The sequence below is a fragment of the Calonectris borealis genome, chromosome 4, assembly GCF_964195595.1.
Source record: "Calonectris borealis chromosome 4, bCalBor7.hap1.2, whole genome shotgun sequence".
Classification (NCBI taxonomy): Eukaryota; Metazoa; Chordata; class Aves; order Procellariiformes; family Procellariidae; genus Calonectris; species Calonectris borealis.
This window is the reverse complement of record NC_134315.1, coordinates 46,243,587-46,270,751: the sequence shown is the minus strand read 5'-3', so window position 1 is coordinate 46,270,751 and position 27,165 is coordinate 46,243,587. Positions and strand designations below refer to the sequence as shown.

Sequence of the window (27,165 nt, the reverse complement as noted above, 5' to 3'; positions counted from 1 at the left end):
AATTATTAAATTAAATATTAAGTTATTATTAAATTTGATATAGCCAAATGCAAATTTAGACATCTAGGGAAAAGTAATACAGACTCTGTCTACACTGAGGGGCCAAGACAGGTGGGAAGGAGCAGGATTTGGAAAATGAGGCCTGATAGGATATAGGGTATATGGTAGATAAACATATAAACATAAACTTCCACTGCTGATACTAGTGGAAAAAAGTGACAAGGGATCAGTGGATGTGGAAGCAAAATGTTACCAAATATATTTCTCTCTCCAGAACATTAAAGAAACAAATAATACATTTGCTTCTGCAAAGAGCAGTTCCCATTTTTAAAGAAAACCATAGCAAAACCAATTACAATCAAGGCAAAAAGACCGTCTGAGTCCTACGGTAACTGTCTTATTATGAGAAACTTCTACTTAGTGTGTGTGTGAAGAAAGTAATCAATATTTAATGATGGAACATTCATAGGGCAGCAATTCTTAAGAGGTCAATTTATTAGGAAAAAATGAGAATCAAAGGAGGAAACCAAAGGAAAAACTGACTTCAAAATGAAAACTAAGCATTATTCTATATTGGTGAAACTGATTAATTAGTAAAGCAAAATACCAAGAGAAATGAAGGATTCTCCAACTCTTTGTGTCTCTAACTCAGGTAGATGCATTTCTGGGAAGATACACTTCAGGCAAGCAAAGCATTAGATCTGTATTCAGGCTGAACAGGATGCAATTTAATGTCTTGTGAAATGGAAAAGATAGATTAGAGTTAGATGAAATAGTTCCATCATGCTTAAATCTATGAATCCATGAAATATCTGTTCTTAAAAATCAAAATACATTGGAATGAAACTGAAACCAGATTTTAAACTGCTATTTGTATTACAAATGTGATTAGACCAGAGATTCCTTCCAACACAGCCGAGTTCTCTCTGGTATTATTAGAAGAGCACCACAGTGGGGGAGACTCTGCTGTCTTCAATGAGATTTAGACCATGTGGTTAATCCCCAGAATGTTTTTACCAGTCACTGCAGGGGTTATCCAGCTATCACCCAGGTCAGCTATCTCATTCTTGATGGCTTTAATTGGAAACTTGAGGGAAAATGGAATTCACAGCACAAAAGAGTTTCCAGTCTCTAGAGAACTAAAACAGCACAGTTCTTGCATTCAGAAATATTTTAGATGCAACTGTTGTAGAAGTAGGATGTACAGATCTATTCACGTACATGCTGCATGGCTCTTGCTGACTATCAAAGTTATGATACTTTAAAATGAATGTTCTGAAAAGGTATATAAGGAGCCAATAAAGAAGACACAAGAAATATAGAGGTAATTAGAATTTTTGTTTTCTTTATGAATCTAAGATGCTAATTAATACAGAAAATGTTAATACCTAGTGGGAAAAGCAAAAAAAAAAAAATGTTTTACATTTGTATGAAATGTCTTAATGATCATAAGTAGTTTCCAGTTATGTAGAGAATTTTCATGAAACCTTTACTTTCAGCTTAAGGCCAAATTTTCTCAGATTAAAATATAGCTTTTCCAATAGTAATTACAAAATCTAAAAATTCTCAGGCAAGGGCCCTGCTGGGAAGAAGAAGGGAGAACAAAGACCACATTATAAAATGCACACCAGGAAGAAAATTAACAAGAGAATTGGGCTTGTTCAGCCTGGAGAGAAGGCGGCTTTGGGGGCACCTAATAGCAACCTTCCAACACCTCCACAGAGGCTCTCAAGATGACAGAGTCAGGCTCTTCACAATTGGCTCTGCAGCAATTGGTATTGTTGGAAAAAGCACAAGCCCTTCTTCAGGTCTGATATAGAAGCAGCATACTTCAAAGCCTGAAGAAGAATTACTGAGAGTTTAATTAGTAAAACTACATTTAGATACTTAGCTCAGGGAAACCAACTACTGTCTGTCAGAGATGATCAAAATGATACATGAACAATTAGATAAATAAATGCTATCAAAAATATCTCACACTATAGACTATTCCTACCTACAAACCTTCTTTTCACTAATATTTTTCATGTCTGCAGATTTTCCTTGGATATACATTTATACTCCAATATGCTGTCTTACTTAAAAAGGCAAGTTAAATAAAATGTTCCATTTACTAGAACAACAGAAAATTCAGTCTTCTCAGAAATCTCTCTCCTTTGTTTTAATCAGTGCTAGAAGTAGTGTTATTCTCCACATGGATTAAAAAGGAGCAGCAGTATAAGATGTACACTGTCACAGTATGATCACAGAAATTTAATGACAAGACATTAAAGTGACTAGATACTCCTGGATGCAACTCCACATCTTATAGAGGATTATTATGTAGCTTTTAAGAGACCATCTTGCCCTTGTGCTCCTGTTCCTTTACCCTCCCATTCTGTCTCCTTCAGTGTTCTCACTAATCTGTCCTCTTTCTTCAGCTGCTGCCTTTGTCCTCCCTTTCTTCCTCACATTATCGGCCTCTTCCACTGTCCCTCTCCCCAGGTCTCTTTCACTTCTTCAATTTACTCAGTCTTCATCCTCCTTACCTACCTTTTCTTGGATGCTATTTGAAGGACCACTCAAGGAGCCAAGAAGAGCCAAGAGCACAAGAAGAAAGTTATACTCACTTTCACATTCACAAAAGCCCACGGAGCAAAGAAAAAGCAGTTACATTGAGAATCTACTCTGTTCTGGTAGTCCTAAAGCCTGGGTCTACTGAGTGCAAATGGCATCTTCAGGACTCTGCCAAACTCCCAAGAAGTGTCCACCCACTATATATATCACCGATGGCTTGGAGATTTTTACTGTGTCAAACACCAGAGAAATCATTATTTTTGTTGCAGTATGTTCTAGTGATAATCTTACTGCATGAACCACCAATATCAAGTCCCAAACTGTGATGCAAAAAGCTTTCAGTAAAATGACTATAGCATTTTTAACACGAGCAAAATCATGTTTTCTTTCTGTTTCAGGAGTGGTCAGAGTATATTAACAGAAACATTAAAAATTAAAAGCAACAAAAAAGCTGTTGTTTGAGACAGACAGCAATAATGGAATGCTTCAATCTAAATGGTTGACATCACAGGAATTAAACACGATCTGATAATAGACAGCACCAGACATTTATCACCAGTACTTATAACAATGTTTATATAGGTAATATAAACTAAAAATTTCCATTACAACTTCACAAATCTAGCAAAAACTGCGCATGTGTTTGGACACAGATGTTAAGTATATCAAATTTCAGCTACAGAATGAGTTAACTGGTAAAAAATAATGCTGAAGTTAAGGTATTTTAAAGAAAATAATTTAATTCCTCTCACCTGAGACAATGCCAAAATGAAAACATATTTTCAGAAGTTATATTTTTAGTGCACATTGAAAAAGGCTGACGTGCTAAGAAGAGGCCAAACTATTTTTGAGACTGTCATCCATTAAAATTATTACCTATGTGTGACAGAACAATGGTTCAGTATTCAGTGCTGGCATCTACTGAACAGATCTGGATGACAAAGCACTTTCACAGTATTTTCCGTTCACTTCCATCTCAAATTACCATCTTGATGATGAATCATTATCATTAAAGTATATTGACTTTTTTGAGGAACTGGAATTCAAATTTCTGAAGCTGGAAACTTTAAAATAAACAATGCCCTGGCATCCCTACATTACATTTTTTTTTTTTTTGCTACTAGTACCACACTTCCCACAGTTCAGTATAGGTTTGCCATTCACTCTTTTTCTTTGTTTATAATACAGATACATGCATTACCTGCCTCTGTAACCAATGCCGTGAATTTTTAAAACCTAGCAATCTGATAACATTTTTAGGCACACAGGTGAAGGAAAGCTTTGTTTATTATTTAACAATCTATTTATCCATAATGGCACTGGTTTTAATTTAGGCAGAGGTTCCAGACAATAGAAGATTTTCTCTTAGGAGCCGTTTACACTATCCATTCCCAAAGAAATGAGCTAGCCATGTCCTTTCTGCTACATTATTAAATTTTTCTCAAAGCACTGCACTTGAGTTTTCCACATAACACATTTGGGATGTGTTGAAAATAAGATTCCACAGATAATTACCAAAAATTTAGCTTATTATGCAAAGTAGCATTAAAAACCAGGAGCTTTCATATGCACATAAACAATGGGTCAGATAAGTACAAAAGTGAACGTTTCCTTTAACTATTAAACTTTCTAGGAAATAAAATACATACACTGGTAAAAATGTGTCCTGGTTTCGGCTGGGATAGGGTTAAATTTCTTCCTAGTGCTGTGTTTTGGATTTAGTAGGAGGAGAATGTTGATAACACACTGATGTTTTCAGTTGTTGCTAAGTGCCCTTCTAGTCCAAGGACAGCTCCCGTGCCTACTGACTGAGCTAGGTACACGAGATGGGAGGGAACATAATCAGGACAGCCAGCCCAGCTGGCTAATGGGGTATTCCATACCATGTGACGTCATGCTCAGTATATGAATGGTAGGCGTGATCCAGGAAGTACCGATCGCTACTTGGTTATCGGTCAGCGCGGGTGGTGAGCAATTGCATTGTGCATCACTCATTTTGTATATTCTATCATTATTTATTACCATTATTTTCCCTTTTCTGTTCTATTAAACTGTCTTTATCTCAACCCATGAGTTTTTCTCACTCTTACCCTTCCGATTCTCTCCCCATCCCACTGCAGGGGCGGGGGGAGTGAGTGAGCGGCTGCGTGGTATTTGGCTGCCTGCCAGGTTAAACCACGACAAATGGAACCATGTTCTGTATTCATTATGTGGCTTATAAAATTACTGTTATGCTCAAAGCAGTGCAATTGTAGTTTATATTTTAGAGTTCCACTGTAAAAGTTCACACTACCCTCTCAACAGCCAATCAACTCAATGTTCTGAAATGCTTTTATTTTGCTATGATTTTTACCTTATGTAAAAGTAGACAAGCCCAGACTAACTGACAAGCTAGTCAGAATCTTCTTTACTTTTGTTCAAAGCAATATCCTAAGATTTCCAGAAGGGAGTACTCCAGTAAGGAAAAAAAAAAAGATTAAAAAAATAAACGTCTGTTTATTCTCTTAAAGGAGGATAAAAGCAAAATTATTTATAAAAATGTCATCTATGACAGGTATAGTTTATATCAGATCATACAAAATCACATTTACATTGTCAGAGACTCTCTTTCAAATGTAACTTGTGACCTAATCAGCAGGCTTTAAGTTAAAGTAGTAGTAGCATTGTGTTTAAAATGTGTGGGTGGGGGAACAAAAGCCCACAATCCTATCCGGGTGGTTTTACCTATGTCATTTTCTTCCCTAATAATCCCTAATTTGCTGCATGAGCCAGTGTTTTGGAAAAAATATAAAAACAAGCAGAGAAGAATTAAGAATAAAGTCCTTCTACTCTTAATTTCAGTTTTCTAATGCTGGCAACTCCTCCCTGCAAAGTGACTTTTTTTTAAACAGAAGCATTTTTTTAAACTGTATCTATCAAAATTTATACTTGTGAAGGCACTTGATTCATGTAGTTGTGATAATGACATTGATAGTAATTGCTTTTTTTATTGGTATGTACCTTAGTCTTCTTGCATGTACAGAAATGGGTTTCTGAGCCAAAGTCAGTGAATCAGAGTACCAGAGTAAGCATCTCATGTAAATATCTGTTGCACCTATATTTGAATGATACAATTATGCAGCTATGGGCTATATGTGTATTTACACATCTACCAATTTTTAGGAAGCCATGTTCAGACACCAACAATCACAATGGTAAAATGCCTTCCTTCAACATACAATGTAGAATTTGCAGAGTAAATGACTTTTATAGAAAGGAAGGAGACTGTGTCTTTTGGGTGAATTGTCTTAGAAATAACTGGGTTTATATTCTGTCTTCCTTCACTTACATCTTTCATGACACCAACGGTCATCATAACAACTTACTGCTAGCAGATTTTAAAGCATTTCTTGCAAGCAGCGTGCATTGCATAGCGTGTGATTTTACAAATCCTCTAAAGTTAGCTGATCTAAAATTATTGCATCACATTACAATTCCTGAAAACAGTATTTTGCATCGGTGTGGCTATTCCTGAATAATCATTGCAGATCAGGTCTTCAGAGGATACAACAATTACCTAACTAAAACACTTGGAAACTGGACAGTTGGATATAAATGTTTTGTTGTTAAGGCCAAACAAGTCTTAACCAAGCATAAACAAATTCTAGTTTGTCAGGGTTTTGTAATTTGGCAACATTCACAGCATTTTTCACAGACTGCAAAAGGCAAATGGAGGTGACCAAGCTACTTCATATCACCAGATTACTAGAAATTCAGCATGATCAAACAACTTATCCTCAGCTGCCTTCTCAGAGATGTCTGAGCAGTCATTTTCATGACACTTAAAAAAAAACATGTTAAGACTTTTGAAATGACAGTAATAATTAGTGTTACTGAAAGCAGCTAAATAAAGATATTAACATTTGGATTATAAAATTTTCCTGTATGGAAGATTTCCTCTGAAACGTTTAAAGCTTAATAAACCTAGATGTAACTGAACTCAGTGTCTTGTGACAGAAAGTGTCAGGCAGACTTGCAGTGCTACTTATTCTGCCTCCAGTGTCTTCTGTTGAGTACTCGTCACTGTTGAATAAGCTTCTAGATAAATAGGAATGCCTTAAGTTAATGCAATCAGACTCACTAGTAAAATAACTATCATTTTACTAGATATATTTCTAATGAATATGTAGTATTCATTAAAATAACAGATTTAAAAGAAAAAAACAACAAAAAAGGCAAAAACAGACGGCTGAAGTGTAAACTCAGGAACGGATTTTTCTGAGCAGAGGAAAGAAAGGGAAGGGGAAAGAAGTATCAAGGCAGACAAATAACAGGTAAACAGGGTTTATAAGCCCCACTACCGTTCAACAGAGGGTAAAGAAAGCTACTTTTCGGTTGTGGTAGAGATTTCTTTGGCACATTGAACTCCCAACTTCGCAAGTGAATGTGGTCACTGTTGCTCTGCATATTTGGAGAGCCACAGTTGTCCGGGCACAAGACAGCATGGGCAGGCTGGAAATGATCTGGACCTGCTGCGCACTCCAGCAGGTGAGATCAACTCCTGTGATGACTCTCATGTCATGAGGGCCAGGTTTGACTCTTGGTATGTCTCAAGAACATACACGAAGAAAGACTGGAAAAGGTCTTCCTCCCACACCCCCATCAAGCCCAGAAACCACACCGGAACTACTGCTTTGCCTCGTTTAGGCATCCAGTTCCTTTTATCCCTTCCTATTCCCTTCATATGCAACAAATCTATCATGAGGAAACTATACAGATTTTAACAGCAATGTGAGAAATATCAATTCACAGAACGAATCAGAGATTTCATTTTACTTCTAAATAAACTTCAGATTATGCACTCTGCCTTCGGTGATTCTTGGATATCATTATTTAAACTTTCTTTTTTTTAATCAGTTATATACACATACTCAATTTATTTAATGTTTCATAGTTTTTAATACTGATTTAAGTGAGGGCTACATGTATTTTTATACTTCTTATAATACTTACGGGTCTTTCGAGCAGAATCTTCTACAAAAAGAGAAGAAATGTCTTCATCCACCCCTGCTTCATTCTTTGCAATACAAGTATATGCTCCTGTATCTTCATAGCGCACATTGCTAATGTGAACCTCACTGCCATTTGCTGAAAGGAGAGGAAAAATTCAACATCCAGACATGCTACAGTGCTTTCAGATTATACATTCACAAGGCTTTCTCTTCCTATACTAATTAAACCATTTTCATTCCTGAGTTCATAACTTGGAGGCATGCCAAACTAATCCAAAGGTATTCAACTGGCTAGTGAATTACATGGACTGTTATTCATCTCACAGATATTCAGAATACCTCAGCTGATTTTGAACTTTAGAGCCAAATATCAGTCTGAGGTTTTATATATGTTTAAATGAGTATGGTTGTCTTTAAAATCATGTAAATATTATGGTTTTACTACGTTGCATTTGGTCATTTGACATTATCACTGGCTTTACACAAAACAACCCAGGTTTCCATGGAACATAACGGGCTAAAATTTCAACATAAATAATAATTTTAATAAAATTATTTGTTTCTAGTAACCAGAGGCACCTGGTTTTGCTTTTGTGTGAATGCAGTGTAACAACAGAAAAAACAGGTGCATTGGAATTTTACATCTACATCAGTGTAGGAGTCTACGGAAACCACTTCAGAAGTTGTATATCATCTTGAGTAGGAATGTCAGCAAACATTCCAGGTTTCACAGGCAAAGGTCTTTTAAATAATGTGATGTGAATAATGATGTGACCAATGATTCATTGCATTTTAAGTATAGGATACCTGTTCAATTCTAGGATCTATTTCATAAAAATAGATTTGTAGGTATTCTGAAATATGGATTAGAAGGGGCACTGGGTTATGGTGTAAAACTCCTTCTAGGCCATCTTTTGCTCGAAGCTAATGTATAGATAGTTTAACTCAGGAAAAACTCAGGGAAAATGCAATGAGATTTTCAAAATTTTATTTCAAATAAGTACCTTCAAGAAAATAGAATTAAATGTATTTTGCTTAGAGAAAAACCATTCCTATTTATTTATCATAAATATATGATACAGGGGTGAGGGAAAAAAAAATTCTACTCAAATCCCTACTGGAGAAATTAACAGAACGCTGTTATGGAAGAGGAGTCCACCACTTTCTACTCCTGGTGGGAAGTGTTTCTGCAAGGCAATTGTTCACATACATCCAGGAGAAAGGGCCATGAAAGATCAGAGGACTATGACACCTACGGGGAAGGTAAGACTCTCTTCAAAGAAGCATTCGCCATCTGCCTGTCCCACTGTTTCTTACACTGCAGCCTGATTGCTGTCCTATCCTAATACATATCCTGTTTTTGCAGATGAATGAGAGAAGGTTTTGAAGGGAACGCTGGCAGCACGAGAGTTTTTTTTTATGGCTGATCAAAAATCACCAGAAGGACTGCAGATGCTAGAAGGGTGGGTGCTGGGCAGGTTCACTGCATTTGCTGAGCCCTGAAGATTCATAGAAGATTCATAAACTGGCCTTTATTGTCGATTAAAAGTAAGACTTTCCTTTAGTTGTTTTTTTTTTTTTTTTTTTTGTGCAGTGTCTTCGCACTCCCCTGGAGGTCTGCTGAGACCCCTCAGAAAACAGCATATCCATTTCAGGTATTTCTCCTCCTGTCCCTTCCACCATGAGGTCCCCAAGTCTCACTGAGATTCTTATCAGTCAAAAAACTTCTGTTTTCAACTGAAGCTGCAGTAAAGGTAAAGTTTGGTCCATATTCTGATCTAAATTTAAATCTGGACTCATGAAAAATAACTAGATTAATATCAATGCATTAGAATAAATCTTTACAGACAAAAGCATTGCTTCCCAATTTAAATACTAGTGTTGAATACTCATTGAATGGCATCAATATAGTGACAAATTCTAATACTGGGTTGGGACTGGGTCTTGGGCTGCTTGCTCTACTCAGAAACTGCACATTTTTGAATAGAGAAGAGCGTACTGGAATTTACAGGTAAACCTGCCAGTAAGTACATCCATTATTCTAACAAAGAGAAAGCAGAGAAGATATGTGTCTTGGGGAGTAACTGGAAGACACCTTCTGAAATGTTTTAGCTTAGACTTCAACCCTTGGTTAAAACTATGTAAGAAGGACAGCTAGTATGGAAAGGATGCACTGATAAAGCATTTGCAACCTGTAGAAAACAATAAATATGCCCCTTTACCTTGAAGAGTTAGCTGTTTGGATAACTTCGGAGTGATATCAATTCCATTCTTCAGCCAACCAAGTTGTGGGTTGGGAATACCTTCAGCATGGCACCGAAGGCTAGCTGTCACACCTGGCTCCCTTGCCTGGCTCTCTGGATAGACTCGGATGACTGGTGGAACTGAAGGCAGGAAACAATTATAATTTAGTGGAGAAGAGTATTATCTTAATTTTAAGAAAAATAATTATAAGCAATTCTAAAGACTCCTGCAGCTATATATAACAACACACAGATGTGGTATTAGTCACATATTCAGTGACATTCAATGCTGAACTCTGTCACAGTAAATTTATGAAGCAGAATGTTCTGTGAGAAAAACCTCTTTTCACTGCCTGTGGTATCAATGAAAAAAGCCTGAATTCTAATTCAATAGTTTGGGGTTGAGTAATAAGATTTTTATTTTTCCTTAAATTTCTTTATAAAATATGAATAACCTACAACCAGTAAGTTAGGATGTGATGTACAGAGATTGTAATTGTCCTGTTTCACAAACCTCTTTTTTAACACTTCATCTCCACCTTTCCCCTCTCTCCAAAACACCTATCAGCAATCCATTTTACCTGTATAATCCATTTTACCATGTAATCACAGAATCACATAATGGCTGAAGTTGGAAGGGATCTCCGGAGGTCATCTCGTCCAGTCCCCCTGCTCAAGCAGGGCCACCTAGAGCCAGTTGCCCAGGACCATGTCTAGGTTTTAGAATATCTCCAAGGAGGGAGACTCTACCACCTCTCTGGGCAACCTGTGCCAGTGCTCAGTCACCCTCACTGTAAAAAAAGTATTTCCTGATAGAAGCTCTCTAACATTTTCATAGAATCATTAAGGTTGGAAAAGACCTCTAAGATCATAGAGTCCAACTGTCAACCCAACACCACCATACCCACTACACCATGTCCCTAAGCGCCTCATCTACACATCTTTTAAATACTTCCAGGGATGGTGACTCAATCAATTCTCTGGGCAGCCTGTTCCAAGGCCTGACCACTCTTTCAGGAAAGAAATTTCTCCTAATGTCCAATCTAAACCTCCCTTGGCGCAACTTGAGGCCATTTCCTCTTGTCCTAGCGCTAGTTACTTGGCAGAAGAGACCAACACCCACCTCGCTACAACCTCCTTTCAGGTAGTTGTAGAGCGTGATGAGGTCTCTCCTCAGCCTCCTCTTCTCCAGGCTAAACAACCCCAGTTCCCTCAGCCGCTCCTCATAAGACTTGTGCTCCAGGCCCTTCACCAGCTTCGTTGCCCTTCTCTGGACACGCTCCAGCACCTCAGTGTCCTTCTTCTAGTGAGGGGCCCAAAACTGAACACAGGATTCGAGGTGCGGCCTCACCAGTGCCGAGTACAGGGGCACGATCACCTCCCTGCTCCTGCTGGCCACACTATTTCTGATCCAGGCCAGGATGCCGTTGGCCTTCTTGGCCACCTGGGCACACTGCCGGCTCATGTTCAGCCGGCTGTCAATCAGCACCCCAGGTCCTTTTCCTCTGGGCAGCTTTCCAGCCACTCTTCCCCAAGCCTGTAGCGTTGCCTGGGGTTGTTGTGGCCGAAGCGCAGGACCCAGCACTTGGCCTTGTTGAACCTCATACAATTGGCCTCAGCCCATTGATCCTGATATTGAGACAGGACCTCCTGTGCCTAGGATACCATTTGCCTTCTTTACCACCTGGGCACATTGCTGACTCGTGTTCAACCTGGTGTCCATCGGGACCCCTAGGTCCTTTTCTGCCAAGCTGCTTTCCACCTGGGTGGCCCCCAGCATATATTGGTGCATGGCATTGTTCTTCCCCAGGTGCAGGACTTTGCAGTTCTCCTGCTGGTCCATTTCTCCAGCCTGTCAAGTTCCCTCTGAATGGCAGCATGACCTCCCTAGTATATCAGCCACTCTTCCCAGTTTGGTGTCATCTGCAAACCTGCTGAAAGTACAACTCTGCCCCATCATCCAGATTATTAATGAAGTTGTTAAACAGGACATTTATAAGACTAGTCTTCTGAGTTTCATTATTAGCAAAATATAAGAATTGTTGACATCACTTTTCCAAGGTTTTGAAACTTGCTGCAGTATATGCTTACCAACTAAAAATCTGCTACATACCAGAGAGAGGGCATATGGCATCACAGTGGACATATTCCTATTGGTAATCAATGATTAAGCAAGGTTTAAAAATCTTGCTGTGTAGATTTTTTTAGATGAATAATTATTGATCTTATCTTTAATTATGTATAGAGAGAACTTGCTTGAGGTTGTTTCTAACAATAAAAAAAAAACAACTGTAATGAAGGTTAAAGAAGCATATCTCCTATTCTCCAAAGTTTTGTTTAATGCAGCTTTAAAAATGGGGAATACTTAGCTGGTGTCACAAAACACAGCTGGGTAGAAGATGAAGTATCAGTTGATAATGAAAGAAGATAACAAGATCAAAAATTAACTGTGTCTATTTTGGCACGAGATTAAATATTTTCAAATGCTATCCAACTGTTTACAAGAAATGTCCCAGCATGCTGTCCTATTAGAGCATAGAAATGTCTCAGATTTTTACATTGCAAGAAATACACAAATGTACTGTATCTCAGATAAGACGCGAAAATCAGTAGGTTTCAGGGATATTTTAAACCCAGTTAGAGATGAGGGTCTTTTCCAATAATATACACAGAAAACTACACATAATCCTAATATGCAAACTGCAAAAATATAGTAAAAGAACATGGAAAAAGATTAAAAATATGAAAAGTATGACTGCTAATTGCTTAGACTACCAGCTGAGAGCAAGAGCATTTAAAAATCAGGGATTTAAGGTTTCTATTGAGTTTCTGGAATGGACTTTGCTTTTATGGATGCAGATCTCTACTTTTCATCTCAAGCCTGACATTCCCATTCCTGTTCCTCATCCACTTCTTCCCTGTTCTGTCTCCTTTCCCATAGGATCTGTGTGTTCCATACTGAGACCTTGCCTTCCCCCTGTGTTCCTCATACTGAGCCCCACTCGACTGCATGCTCAAATGCCCTGAGCCCCTTTCAGCACCTCAGCTCCCAGTCTCACTCTGCCTCACTTCCTAGGGTCCAACTTTCATGTCTGTCCTGTTCAGCATTTCTTGACAGAAGGTCCTTTAGAGGCCTACCCCATGTTGCAGATTTTCCACTGCATCAAAGCCAAATAGTTTACTTCTCCACCTTGCCTCAAGAAGAGCAAGGAGCTCCATCTCCTTAGAGACAGGATTGCCATCATTTAAGACTCTCAAGCATCTCAGCAACACAAACAACTTCTAGGACCAATAGCAAAGCATTGTAACTCATTGCATTCTGACTACTTAGGATTTTTCTTGCCTGTTTTGTGCCAGTGAAATATTCCCATTGCATAGAAAAACTTATGGGAATTTAACTACCACACCTTGACAGACTTCTACTAAGTGCATGTGAAGAGAAATTTTCTAACAACAGTCCAATTTTGGAGAATTTTCATTGAATAGAGAAAGGAATGCTTTAGTTTAGCTTGGGCAAAAGGCAGATTATATTTTTGGGCAACTTTATTCTTAGCAAAGTTTTAGAACATATTAAAACCTAAATCAAATAATTCCTAAACAAACAAACAAACAAAATCAAACCCTCCATCACAAGATGCTATTGTTGCTAAATTAACTATTCAAGGGTTAGGAGATGTGAAGGTGAGGAGCTGCCCAAGTGAAAGCAGGTCTGAGTTTTCTTCTACTACCCATATTTCTGTAGTAGTTCCTCTTCCCTTTAGCAGTGTTTTCCCAGACACAGAGCTACTTGCATGACACTAGAGTTTATTTCTTGCCCTATCTTTCCTCCATTTGCTCCCATTTCCCACTTTCCTCAGCAAATCTGTGTCTGATAGGTTATCTGTACAACTAGAAAAGTTTTCCAACCCTTGTTTTATATTACAATTTTTTATTTCATATCACCCTGGAGCCTACTTGTAATATGCCCCCAAGAACTGTGCAACTGAGGCATGCAGGCAATTAAAATATTAGTGCAGTGTGGGCTCAGTCTAAAAATTAATTTGATATGACAAGTTTGATATAAACTGTGGGTTCATTTCAGTCACCTTTTTGTGTAACTGACCATAAGTATTAGCAGAAAGCAAATTTTAAGTACACAAATAATGTGATTGTTCCCGCTGACTTTCAAAGAGGTATGTTCCAATATCTTAACCTAAAGAAGCCTACTTTATAAGGGAGAGGTCATTAAATAGGTTAAAAAGGGAGGGGAGAGAAAACATTGCATGATTGTATTTAGCAGAAGCGTATATAATATGTAAATGAATGAATCCTACATCCCTTATCATTCAATTCAAAAAGCCATGTAAGATTGTTGGTTCCAAATATGGTGAATATGTAACTATTCAACACATCTCACAATTGCTATAAAAACCCCTGAAGATTATTTCAGTTAGGTCTAAGGCAGGGGGGAGGGGAGTTGGGGAAAGAGAGAAAATAGTCTGTTCAAGCTGTCTGGGATCCGGGAAGAATGTATTTGTTTAAGAAAGAAACATGTAATATATATAGTGAGCTAGGTTCTTCTATTGCTGTATATGATAACTCTTCTTTTTGATTAAACTGAGATATTTTGTTTGGAAAAACAAAGGTGGTAAACAATTCTCCAGATGCTATAAATCACCGATTTATAGTGTCTTTACCTTAAGGTACCAAAACTTTATACGAAAAACGATTAAATACCGACTTATTATAATATTGCTTACAATATTTACTTTACCGTATTATTTGTGTAAGATTAGACTGAATTTTCTCACCATAAAACATGTCTTTTACCGTGCTGATTATCTGTATTGTTAAGACTCCAAAGGAAGCTCATTATTCTTTAGTACTGTACCAAGCAATTCAAAACTCAAAAAAAATTCCTAAAGATTTTAATCTTAAAAGAAAAATAAATCAAAATTATATATACATATAATATTGACAAACTAGTCGATGTAAAATATATAAATATTTTTTCTAAAAATATATAGATTTACACAAATGGAAATCAAGAAAGAACTTAAAATCTAATCACATGGTTTTCATTGAACCTTTACATTAGATCTTTGTGATCAGCGGAGCCTCATTATCTCATTAACTTTTTGACTGACTCTCCTGTTAATGCAAGTATCATTATATTAATTAGTCATTATCACAGCTACAAGAACTGACCATCATGCCTGTGTTTAGGAAGATTACTGCTTAGAAGTACAGATCTAAACTGTGGAAGAACTGTTCATTTGACCTTTAATCTCAATGGTTTTAATGCCATTTATCCACAATATGCACAGCAAATGATCCTATTGCTCAAAGGGACTCCTTTCTCCTTTCTCTCACTTCCTAAAAAATCAACACCCAAAATGGTGTTGGAAGGTACCACTCAAGTGCCATCTTGTGGAACAGCAGCTATGTGAGCAGAGCAAACCTGGACTAGTCAATTTGTTTGGACAACTTTAAATTTATGTGAATGATACAAAGCAGCAACAGCAGTGATTGCCTTTGGCACCATAAAGGTTTACAGTGGTTTCCAGATGAAATATACAATTTCCTGACACCTTCAGCATTTCCTTCGTCACCAGAAAAATCTACAGCTGTCCTCCTTCACTTATCCCAAGTTATGTTTCTTGATTTACTAGTCTTGCAGAAAACCTTCTTCAACTTAAGTAGAGTTTTGCCTCATTGTGTGCTGAACTGAGCCAAACATGAAGAATCCTAGTATTTTAACTGTTGCAACGCACCTCTTCAGGATTATTAACACATTGGAATAGGTAGGGAATGTGTTGACAAGAATATGATTTTGTTAATAAATTAGGGTAAACCCGAACACATGAAACAGAGGAGGAGAAAGTTGGTCAAGGACCTTCTAATGTGCCCAACTCATCAATAATTCTGCTGGAAGTAAAATACGAGTAAACTGCACTTCAGTTTTCTCACTAGTTTAGCCAGTATTTGCTACCTGACTTTTTAAATGACAGAAAAAAATTCCTGAAGAAAAATTTGAAGGAGGAAAATATGTTGATGCCATGTATTAGCTCAGGGAGGACACTCCATTTACAAAGTTTTGAGGGGTGGGGGAAGAAATTGGAAAAAAAAAAGTTGAAAGAGATGGATAAATAGATATTCTAAGCCAGTTTCCTGGAGAAACAAAATGGCAGAGACAACATGTTAAGAAAACTGCAAACAAGCACTAAACATCAAAGTCATTTCAAGTGTGAAGGATATTAACAACAGAAAGTGGGAAAAAAAAGGCTATTAAAAGAAGAGCGAATCATATTAAAAGACAAGTAAAATAATCTTGGAAGCTGCATTTGGTGTGAATATCAATGACAGATATCAATATCAGAAAATATTTCAGCATTTTTGGATAAGAGATGTCAAGCAAAGTAAATTATAATAAGAGTTTATGCAACTGATTAACAATTAACAAAACAAAGAATGATGGCAACAGCGGTGGCCAAGAAACTAGGTCTAGAATATGCTTCAGGAGAAAGTTAGAACCTGTTAACGCAAAGTAAATTTGCAGGAGAAGATTGAGTTCAAACATGATTCTGGATAGGATTAAGTATCAACATGGAATGACAAATACTGGCAGTTTAATGCGGAAAGGTAGTCTTAAGAGTCAAAGATAAATGAACATTGAAATAACAGGAAAGCACAAGGTCACTCAAAAAAAAAAAGACATTAAACTTCACTGGGGATAAAATACAGTGGGACCCTTGGACCCTTCATCAGTGGAGGAGAACAACTGCTTAAAATAATTTAGAAAAAAAATTACACATATGAAAAAGAGCTAGGAGAGGATACTCCGGTTCAAGAGAAGGGAAAGCCCTGTCTTCAGGGCACCAGTAACAATTGCAGTTAAGTTTTGTCCAAGTACAGAGCTCAGGAAAGTGGTCCTTAGAACTTGAACAGATGTAGGAAAATGTAAAGATGAAGATTTCAGATCCAGATGCCTAGAGTTAATCTACTAAAATCATGGTTAGATTTCAAAATAATAAATGTGAATTTAGAAGCCTACATCAATTACAAAACTTTTAGGGTAGTGCATTGTTTTAATCTTATATTAAATGCAACATTCTTAACACAACAGACCTATGCACTTATTTTTCCCACTGTGTTCTCCAGCACTACTAAATTAATACTAAAAAGTAATTATCTGTATATTTATATATGTATATATGAAAACACTTATTATTCTGGATATAAGATGCTAAACATCCTCACAGGTGAACAGTTCACAGAGCAGAGCAAGTCCTCTGGACTATCTTTACTCCTTTTAATAACTATTATTCATATGGAAGTAATAAATGAAAATGATTATATTTTATTGTTTTGCAAGGTTATTTATAGGAGAACAACAAGGAAAAATAATTGTATCTCCTTTTCTATTAAGCTGTAACACAATATAAAAAACAGTAAAACAGCAACAACAGATCTGCTCAACAAAATCCAAATCTAAGTCTCTTATGACTTGGTAATTACAACATTTTTCCTTACCGTTCACTTGGAGAATATGAGTTTGATAGAGCTTATCATAGCCATCAGCATAGCAGGTGTAATTTCCCATATGAGTTGTGGTAACCTTAGTAATGTACAAGGATCCATCATCTCCAAAATCCTAGCGAGAAAGATTTAAAACAAGGTTATCATAATTATGCCTGCATTTCTACAGTAATTATGCTCATCATCTTGGAAACAAAGCTGTGATATAAATATCAAACATCACAAATATTAAACCAGAATAGCTGACAGTAATCAGAAACCCAAATGTTATATTTGTGAATGGCAGAGTTGTTTGATCTTGCCACATATATTCATAGAATCATAGAATCATAGAATTATTAAGGTTGGAAAAGATCTCTAAGATCATCGCGTCCAACCATCAACCCAACACCACCATACCCACTACACCATGTCCCTAAACACCTCATCTACACGTCTTTTAAATACTTCCAGGGATGGTGACTCAACCACTTCCCTGGGCAGCCTGTGTCTGTAAAAGAAAATACAACTTTTATTTTAACAATTAGTTAAACTCTGCAGAAGTAATATAGTTGTTTATTTAACTATGATAGTTATTTACAGAAGAAAAGCTGTTTAGGATTGGATCTGATCAGGTAGAAAAACTAAATCTCTGCATAATTTAACAAGGTAAATGACATCCTGCGGACATGTGGTCATCCTTTGAAATGAGCAGATACACAGAAAAAAAAAAATCCTCATTTTTCTTCAAGTTTGAGTCACTGTTTTTAATTTCATCCTTTTATATATCTTTAATTGGCATATAGGTTCTACTGGATTAGAGTGCGTTTTGATTCCCAGTTCAATTCTCAGTTCAATTTTAATTAATACAATATCATTTAAAATTTACAAGTTGTACACTATGCCGATTATTGTAAAAATTTATGGAACCATTAATAGTCAGTGTTTCATATTTCCTTGTTATTTTTCATGTCTGCAGGAACCACCCTAAAATAACAGTCCTAGTCCAAATCTAGCTTCTTCCAGTCTACGTCTCATAGATTCTAAAGTTCTTGTACAAATCCTGTTAGTTGTTTTTTCTACATTATATTCCATGATTTACTTTTTCAAGGAAGCTTCTTGACAGTTAGTTTCTTTTCAGTCTCACCTAGCAATCTTTTTATTGTTATATACGCAGTGTATTTACATAAAACAGTGATTAAATTATTTGAGCAAAGAATATAAAATAGAAATGTAAAACTATGAAAAATGTCTTTCAGTCTAGTAGATAATTTCTGCTGTAAAATATTTAATTCAGAAATTAAAGTGCATAAACTAATATGAAAAACATACAACACAGTCACTGTATCATCCTAGGAAAAAATATGCTGGATCTCCTATGGTATGTAGGTCAGCCCCTGTTCCTGAAGGGAACCCATATTCTATATTCATATGCCTAATGTTAATATAGTCTATCATAAACTCAGCTACCTTTCTTGTGTATTAAAAAGCTGTTTCAAAGCTTCTCAGTATTCTTACGTATACAATATAGCTTTCTTTTTAGTTTTATCCTAAACTTATTCATGGTCAGCTTATAGCCATTTTACTCCTTAGCATAAACAGCCTCTAAAATAGCCTTTAAAAACTTTAAATAACTTAAAATATCCTCTCCTTGTGACTAACCAGAGGATACGGTACTATAAAATATACACATATACGCATTATAATTATATGCAACACAAATATTCACACACACAGAGAGGCTCACACACAGAGTCCAAAGTATCCAACAGGTGTCCGATTCATTAGAATAGGGATAGTCGCCAAGCTACAACATCTACGTGTCTCATTAGATTCAGTGATTCATTACAGAAGCACTACTTCTGTAAACTCATTTCAGGGATCTGGTATTCCTGAAGGCAAGTGTTACTGGTAAAGACCATAGCAAAGGAGACTTTCAGTACATCAGCCTCTTCCACTTCTGTTTTCACCAGGTCCCATGCCCCACTCAGCAACAGGCCTATATTTTCCCTAGTCTTCCTTTTGCTGCTGATATAGCCCTGAAGCCCTGTAGAAGCTCTTCTTGCTGTCCTTCGTGTCCCTCACCAGATTCAGTTCCAGGTGGGCTTTGGCTTTCCTAGTCCTTCATATTCAAATAGTGTCTCCATGTTCTTCCTGGGTCACCTGTCCTTGCTTCCACCTTTCTTCCTTTTTATTTGAGTTCTGTCAGGAGCTCCTTGTTCATTAATACAGGCATCTGTCTGCCTTTGATTTCCTGTTCATTGTGACGGACCGTTTTTGAGCATAGTGGATGTGATCCTTGAAAATCAACCAGCTCTCTTAGACCTCTCTTCTTTCCAGCATGGTCTCCTATGGTATCCTTCCAAGCATGTCCTTGAACGGGCTGAAGTCTGCTCTCCTGAAGCCCAGGGTTGTGCTCCTGCTTTTTGCCTTGCTGCCTCCTCTTAGGCTTCTTGACTCCACCATCTCATGGTCACTGCAGCCAAGGTTGCCCTGACCTTTATATTCCCAACCAGTTCTTCCTTATTTGTAAGCATGAGGTCTAGTAGAGCACTTCTTTTCACTGGCTCCTCTATCGTGTGTGTTAACATCATTACTGTCTAAGATACCACACTCAAACTAGAGATAAATGTTAAGGCATTATAAAAATGTTCTTCCAGTCCAACTAAATTGTATACATCTCTAGGGAGTAATCAAAATCTGCTGATGTTAGAGCAAAAGGAACTACTACCGTTCAAGGTGAACAGCTACTGCATTGCTTAGGTTTTAATCAACTACTTACATGATTACATGACAAAAAGACATGTTAATGTTTAACCCTGTAACAGAGAACACAGTAGTATTGGCTAAATCATGTCTGAATCGCCAATTTTCAGAACTCTTCAAGTTAATCATACTTTAGACTCTGACCAAATGTACCATTTAAGAAAAAAACAAGAGCATCTATACAAGTGACACGAGAACATTTATAAAGATGTGTAGTCAGACTACTGAAATCTCCTGTGGTACAGCCACATTGCTGTACTTTCTCTTTTTATAGTTCAGATTCAGTCATCTTTCTTTTCGCCTTTTCCATCTTTAAGCTCAAAATTTTACAGGAGCTGGATAGGAGGAAACATCTGCATTACTGACATTATATCTGCAAACAACAGTATAAAGCTCTGAAAGTAAATTCTTCTATTCTACATGTCAATGATAGAATAGGATATGAGCTCTGGACATCTCTGAAACTTTCTCCTTGGTTCTCCTTTGTGATCAAACCTGTCTGCAACTGACTGTGACAAGGGCACAAAAAAAAAAAAGGCAAAAAAGAAAGAGTCATAGTTCAGTGAAGATGGCTGTCCAACAGTCAAAGGAGAGAAAAAACAGTCCCCTCAAATTTAGCACAGAGTTTCCCCTGGGTTCAGCTTATCCTTTTTTGCCTAATGTATGCTTTCTTTGTTATCGATGAAAGAGGGAAAAAATGGCATTTAAATATGCATCATACCATTGAACCAAAACATTTTTAGAAGCACCTCTTTCCTTATATCATAAAATATCCCTACTAGGGTCATCCTACCAGTCTGGGATGCATTCCATAGTCCATTTGAACCAAGGTCACCAATTTAAATGTGAATAATAGCCAGAAATCACTGGAGCAGAATTCTTGCAGCAAAGAGACCGAAGCTGCAGTTATATGAAGTATTACAGATGGATACATCATCTTGAGTTTAAGCAACAACATGTAATTTAAGAAATTATTTGGCTGAAATTGCCTTAAGCCTTTATATATACATTCTGCAACTGTCCTAGAGCTACTGTAATGTCTGTGGAGCTCAAAAGGATTGTCTCCCTGTATGAAGGGGAAGAAAAATTCTACATTAACTCAGAAATGCTATTTCTCTTATGCTCTTCAGTTAAACTTGGCCTCCAGTTTATTTAAAAACTAAGGCAATGTTGAGGTCCTTGGTATCACACCAGTAATAAGCAGCAGATCTTTACTTTCCTCCATTGTTCTATGAAATTTAATGAGGTCCAGTAGAGCATTTCCTCTTCACATTTCACATTGCACAAATCTGTTTGTTGTTTCTGCTAGTTGCTCATTAAGAGAAGAAAATAACCCACCTAAAAATTAACCCACCTGGTAAGACTGTCAATAACTTGCCTTTCTTAAGATAACTATAGCTTTCTGTATTAGCACTTCAGTTACACAATATTTCTACCAAACCTTCAATATGCCATTATATAAGTTACCACTACAAAAATCAAAAAAGAACTTCCTTTAATGCTTACTTTTTAACTTTGATTATGTGAACCAATACAACTGGATTTCCTTTCAAAAAAAACCCACCTGAATAACTCCAACAATCTTCCTAGTTGCACATTTTTTATCTTTATCTCTTTCTACAGTGTATGAAGCAGTAAGTTCAATTAACTTTTTTCCCCTTACTAGCTAAACACATGTTTTCAAAGTGTTGCTCTTCAAGTTATTAGTGGAAGAATGAAGAACGGCTCTTCAAAAGAGCCACATTAGAGGTACTTACACTTTATCTAGCAAATGGCTAATATCATTGCTGTCTAAAATTTTTTGCCTAATCTCTGCCAAAGGTATTTGTGAACAAAATAGGACATAGGAATAGGACATAGGATGGAGCGTATTGATACTTAGCTGCTACAATGCAGTCTGGAGACTAGTTTAATTTAACATTCCTTATGCTAAGTTATTAGATATTGCTTTGAAGCACACTTACCTGTTCCAGGCCTTTGACTGATTCACTGTAGCGTGATGATATCTTTAGATACCATAGCTATTTTCTAAGTAAGCGGATGTCTGTGTTATGGCTTCTCCCCTCTTTTTCATATAAACCATGGATAAAACATCCCTGTGGCTATTTTACTCAGAGACATCAGTATTTCAATAGGATTCCCGCATGACATTGTAATTTCATCACTTAGAGTTTGGGTTTTAGGGATGGGGGTTTTTTGTTGTTGTTGGTTGTTTTGTTGTTTGGTTTGGTTTGGTTTTTTTACAACTACAAAACAAATGTCCCTAGCTTATTGTTATACAGAATTCAATGTTTGTTTTGTTAATTAAAGCAAACAACTCAATACAAAGAGAACTGAATGTTGTAAGCAGTGTTTGGAAAGGGATGGTGAAATATAGACAGAGTTCTTTGACACTGAATGTTGACATATATTTAGTGTTTTATAGAACAACTCACAAGCTAAGTCAATGAAAAAAAATGCATCCGTACAGACACACACAAGCATCATTGAACCAGAGCCTTCAGAGATCAACAGCAATACATATAGAAAAGGGTTTCTTTACCTTTTGAAAAAATATTTGAACCCAAAAACATTGCTACAAGCTCAATTTTTGTTAAATAGACTATTGTTCAAATAGAAATGGCACTTATACAATTAAATTGAGAAACTAATTATTTATGTCATGCTTAAAAAAGATAGAATTGAACAATTATTTTAACAATGATTCCACTGCAACTCTGTCCTGTTGAAGGACTTGACATTTAAGAATCATGATACGTGTCACGAATAACAAGTAAAGGAATATGGAAAGAAAATGTTCATTTGACAATGAATCCATGCTTAGTTGTCTTAGCATTAATACAACAGAAACCTAAAGGTGATTTTTGTTTATAAATCAATAATTATTTCCTTCAGTTTTATAACTCACTTTCATATGCTAATGCTTTGCATATGAGAGAGTCTATAATCATTTGCCTGCAATTCTTCATTAACAGCTCTAGAAAGACTGTTGCCAGCTCTTCCCACAGGAGAATGTATAATGAAACAGACTGCTTGAATTTCTTCATCATCATAGAGACTAGGGGTTTTTTTGTTTTGGTTTGTGGGGTTTTTTTAAACCACAGTTAATTTATTGTCAATATATTGCTCTCTGAAATAATTTTTTTTTGCTTTGTATAAAAACCTTCTGTACTCCAAATCTTGAGTATTCTTTCATCTAGAGATCACAACTTTCCCCCCCAAAAGACATCTCCCCCAAAACGACAAATACCAAGTCTTTATTCTCCTTTTCACTCATTGCATCCCCACTGTTCCCTGCCCAAATCTCACTTGCAACACATAACTGAGGATTCAGTTCAGAGAATTTAAGAAGTTCAGAAAATTGAATTAGGCATGCAGTCTAGATATAGGTGATCTGAAGCCATTATACCCAAAATTATCAGAAGACTTTTTTATTTTTTTTTTAAATCAGAAAACATGATTGTTCTAGAAAAGAAGGCCTAACTCCCTCACAAAATAGCTTTTGAACTCGTGCTTAGAGTCCCAAGTAACATATAGGTATATCATAGTTAAATCATTAATGTACATAATTCAAACTAGGGCTCGGTACCTGGGTCTTCCACATTCTGAGTGATCCAAAGGGTTCACCTTGAACTCAAAAAATAGGAAATTTTTTCTTTCTAGTTTTTATGTGGGTTTTTTTGTTTGTTTGTTTTTGTTGTTTGGGGTTTTTTATTACTTTTTTTTTTTTTTTTACTCTTGTAATTTTTTAGGTCTTGATGATAACTTTCCGAACAGCATTTCAGCCTCAGCTTTTTACAACAAGATCCAAACATACTAAAAAACTGAACATACTGTATTTAAGAGATCTATGAACTGGTTAAGAATCTTCTTTTGACATTTCCCATCTGTAAGCTCAGTTTCTGGCAGCTGATGAATTCTATGTGTTTTTCCTGGAAGACCTCAGCATTGGTACAGAGTAAAAAGTCATTTTTACGCACCACAGTTTACACTTACACACTTTCACAGTACTGATTTTACGGGGCCTGTTTCATGTAGGTCAGAAGAAACAATTGATAAAATATTCTTATGGCCTTAAAACTTTCAACTTGTAAAGAACTTCAAAATATTACTCTTAACTCCAAAACTCCACATTTTGGGGAAAGGAAAAGGAAAAGGAAGAAGAAAAAGAAAAAAGAAGAAGAAAAAGAAAAAGAAGAAGGAAAAGGACAAGGAAAAGGAAAAGCGAAAAAGATAACAAGGACAATAAGAAAAGAATTACAGGAATGAGGACATGAGAACTGGAGATATGAATTCTTAGTTACATTATCCTCAGACAGAAAAAAAATAGCTTACTGTGTCCTTAATAAATGGAATTAGCAAGCACCAAATATTTTTAATTAATAGCTTTTTGATTGCATATGAAACCTGTATTTTTACTTGCAGTGTTCGAAAAACCTAAAACGAAGAAAATTATATTGGTTGTTATCCTTTTTACTGACGGTTAATAATGTAATCACTGTAACAGTATTATACTAGCTGAGTGATAATGACAACACAATCTGGGTGGGGATTTTGCCCTCCTTTTTAAAGAGAAATCTTGATTTTCTTATGGGAAATGGAAAAAAAAAATCATTTGTCTCTGAACTGATCAGGAAAACAATTTGCACCTAAGAATTAAAATTTTGCATTGGTCTGATATGGAAAAGCTGCATCAGTAATTGCAGCCATCTAGATATTTTCAAAACACAGTTGTTTGCTTGTAAAACATAGCCAGTACACATAATCCCCTTCTTTTCCTACACATCCCTCCATGCTTTCTGCATTTGATTTCAGTCGACTCATGAAAGTACAGTAATATTAATGTCGGATTTTTGTTCATATTTTACATATTTATTTTTCAGTATCTGTAACTTACTTTATTATAAGGACACAGTGAGTAGCTAACCTTTTGAGGGTTAACTGGAAACATTTTTAAAAACAATTATTGATCTATGCTTGGTTTGCCAGATAAATTCAGCTCAGGCTTTTCATGCTAATGTCAATTTACAACTCCTACTTTCCAAGTAATCAGTTTCTCTGTTCATGTTGGCAGAGCAATGCAACTCTGCAGTTTGCTATTGCATGTCAGGAAGAAATTAAATTCTATAAAGAAATCTGAGAATAATTGCATTTGGCACAAATCCAAGATTTTTTAGGTTTTCCTTCTAGCTCAAGAGGGAAAACAAAACTTAAATTTCCTAAGCACAAATTTTGCATACCTTCTCTCAATCTCATATTTTACAGCTGCAGTAAGAACAAATCATGACTCTAGTGTAAATCCACTGGTTGAAGAACCAGCCTGACAGAAAATTGTAAATCAAGTCAAAGCTTAAAGAAAGTACACAGTGTAATATAGTAAGTAATAGTATAATATATATAGTAGAAAGTGGCAGGGTCTTAAAAAGAAACTCTGTTCTGAAGAATGTAACACCAGACAACAGTTTGTGGTTATTAAAGCAGGCTAACTATAGTCAAGGGAAATTAATCCTCCTAAGCTTCTTTTACAGTCAGTTGAGAAAGCTAAAGGTAGCAAAATCCTTTCATGGGCCAGTTCAGTGGATTTGTCTTTGCTCATTGCTTTGAATTACCCTCTCTCTCTCTCTGCTAACCATGGAAACAAACTTCCTAGCTACAATTAGACATTGTAAGTATTTCATTGGACCCTCTGTTTCTTGACACTGGGGAGACTGGGGGGGGGTGGGGAAGGAGTAATTTTTACAAGGGTATTTTTCGGCACAGCAAGGTAGCCTCGCTAGCATCACTCTACTGCCAATGGGGAAAAAGGTGATCATCTAGTGAGTAATTCAGAACATCTAAGTAAATCTCAGATTTTGAGGAAGTCTTCATGCATACCTTCCCAAGCTTGTCTTACAAATGGTCAATGCAGAGATCACCCTCTATCATCTCTTCCTAAAATATGACTTTGTAATGCAAGAGCCCTGACCACTAGTTGAATTGAACAGGTTTTGTCTGTATTTAGCAAATCTGAGAAAAAGATTATTTCTCTGACTATAAATGAATAGAATAACACTGTACCTACTTAAATAAATAGATATGTATGATTTTTCCTTCATTCTCTTGGATACAGTAAGGACTGCAGTTTCACTTCATGAGGAAATAGTAACACCTAATAAATGGTAACATCAATTATTCTATGGAAAACATGCAGCAGCTTTGTGCTTTTCAAACTATGTCAGTGGATTAAAAATTGGTTTTGCTACTTTGAAACCTAATAGTGTTACAGGTTTCCTAAGAACCTGCAGAGGGACCACACAGACAAGTGTCATAAAACTCCTCACTCCTAGGTCTCCAGTGAGAATAACAACCTCATTTTATACGTAGCCGTGTAAAGAGAATTTGGATCTTGTATGTGGGAGAGACAAACTACACACAAGTGACAGTTTTGCCAAAGTACTAGAGCTCTTGAAGCTAGCCATAAAACATCACTAATCTTTTACTTCCCAAAAAACTCTGTAACTTTATGCTATCTTGCTATGAATCTGCAATAACGACTGCTAATTCATTTAGACACGCAAAATCTCCAACTGAGTAGATACAGCTTATATTAAATGGAAATTTCAGCACGTTCTGATGCAGCTGCCTTTTTTATTGGTTCATGTTACACACAGAGATCTTCAGAATGACCCACATACCATTTAACTTCTACTTTTTAACAAAACAAATTGTTACATAATCAGATTTACTCGGATAAAGCTATCTGACATTCGTTTCTCATATATTTTTCAATTTAACATCATAACCAGTGACATGAATTTATAATAATTACCCAATTACCACCATTTATTATAATTCCCCCAAACTGTTCTTATTTTAAATCAGCTTTAATTGTAGATGTATTTATTATTACACTCGAAGCTAGATCTGCAAAAAGAAACTAGCTTTGCACTGTGCCGTTTACTTGTATCAGATCACATCCAAAGTGATATCTAAGTCCTAGGAGGCCCTAAAGAAGCAGAAGTACTGACACAATTTACGCTTTAAGGGGCCTCAATTTAGGGTCAGATTTGTGGAATGAGCTTCGCAAGACCATCCCCATTTCTACTTTCTTTCTTTAAACACATTTTATTTGT

General features: G+C 36.4%; 1 protein-coding gene across 1 annotated transcript in view; it reads right to left on the bottom strand.

The window, feature by feature from the left end:
• Window positions 1-27,165, bottom strand: part of FSTL5 (follistatin like 5) — a 346,821-nt gene that overhangs the window by 69,562 nt on the left and 250,094 nt on the right. The window contains exons 8-10 of the mRNA XM_075149403.1: window positions 17,303-17,423; window positions 9,770-9,931; window positions 7,549-7,683 (exon numbers count right to left, since the gene is read on the bottom strand). Coding sequence (XP_075005504.1) covers window positions 7,549-7,683; window positions 9,770-9,931; window positions 17,303-17,423 — 418 coding nt within the window. The remainder of the gene's footprint in view (window positions 1-7,548; window positions 7,684-9,769; window positions 9,932-17,302; window positions 17,424-27,165) is intronic.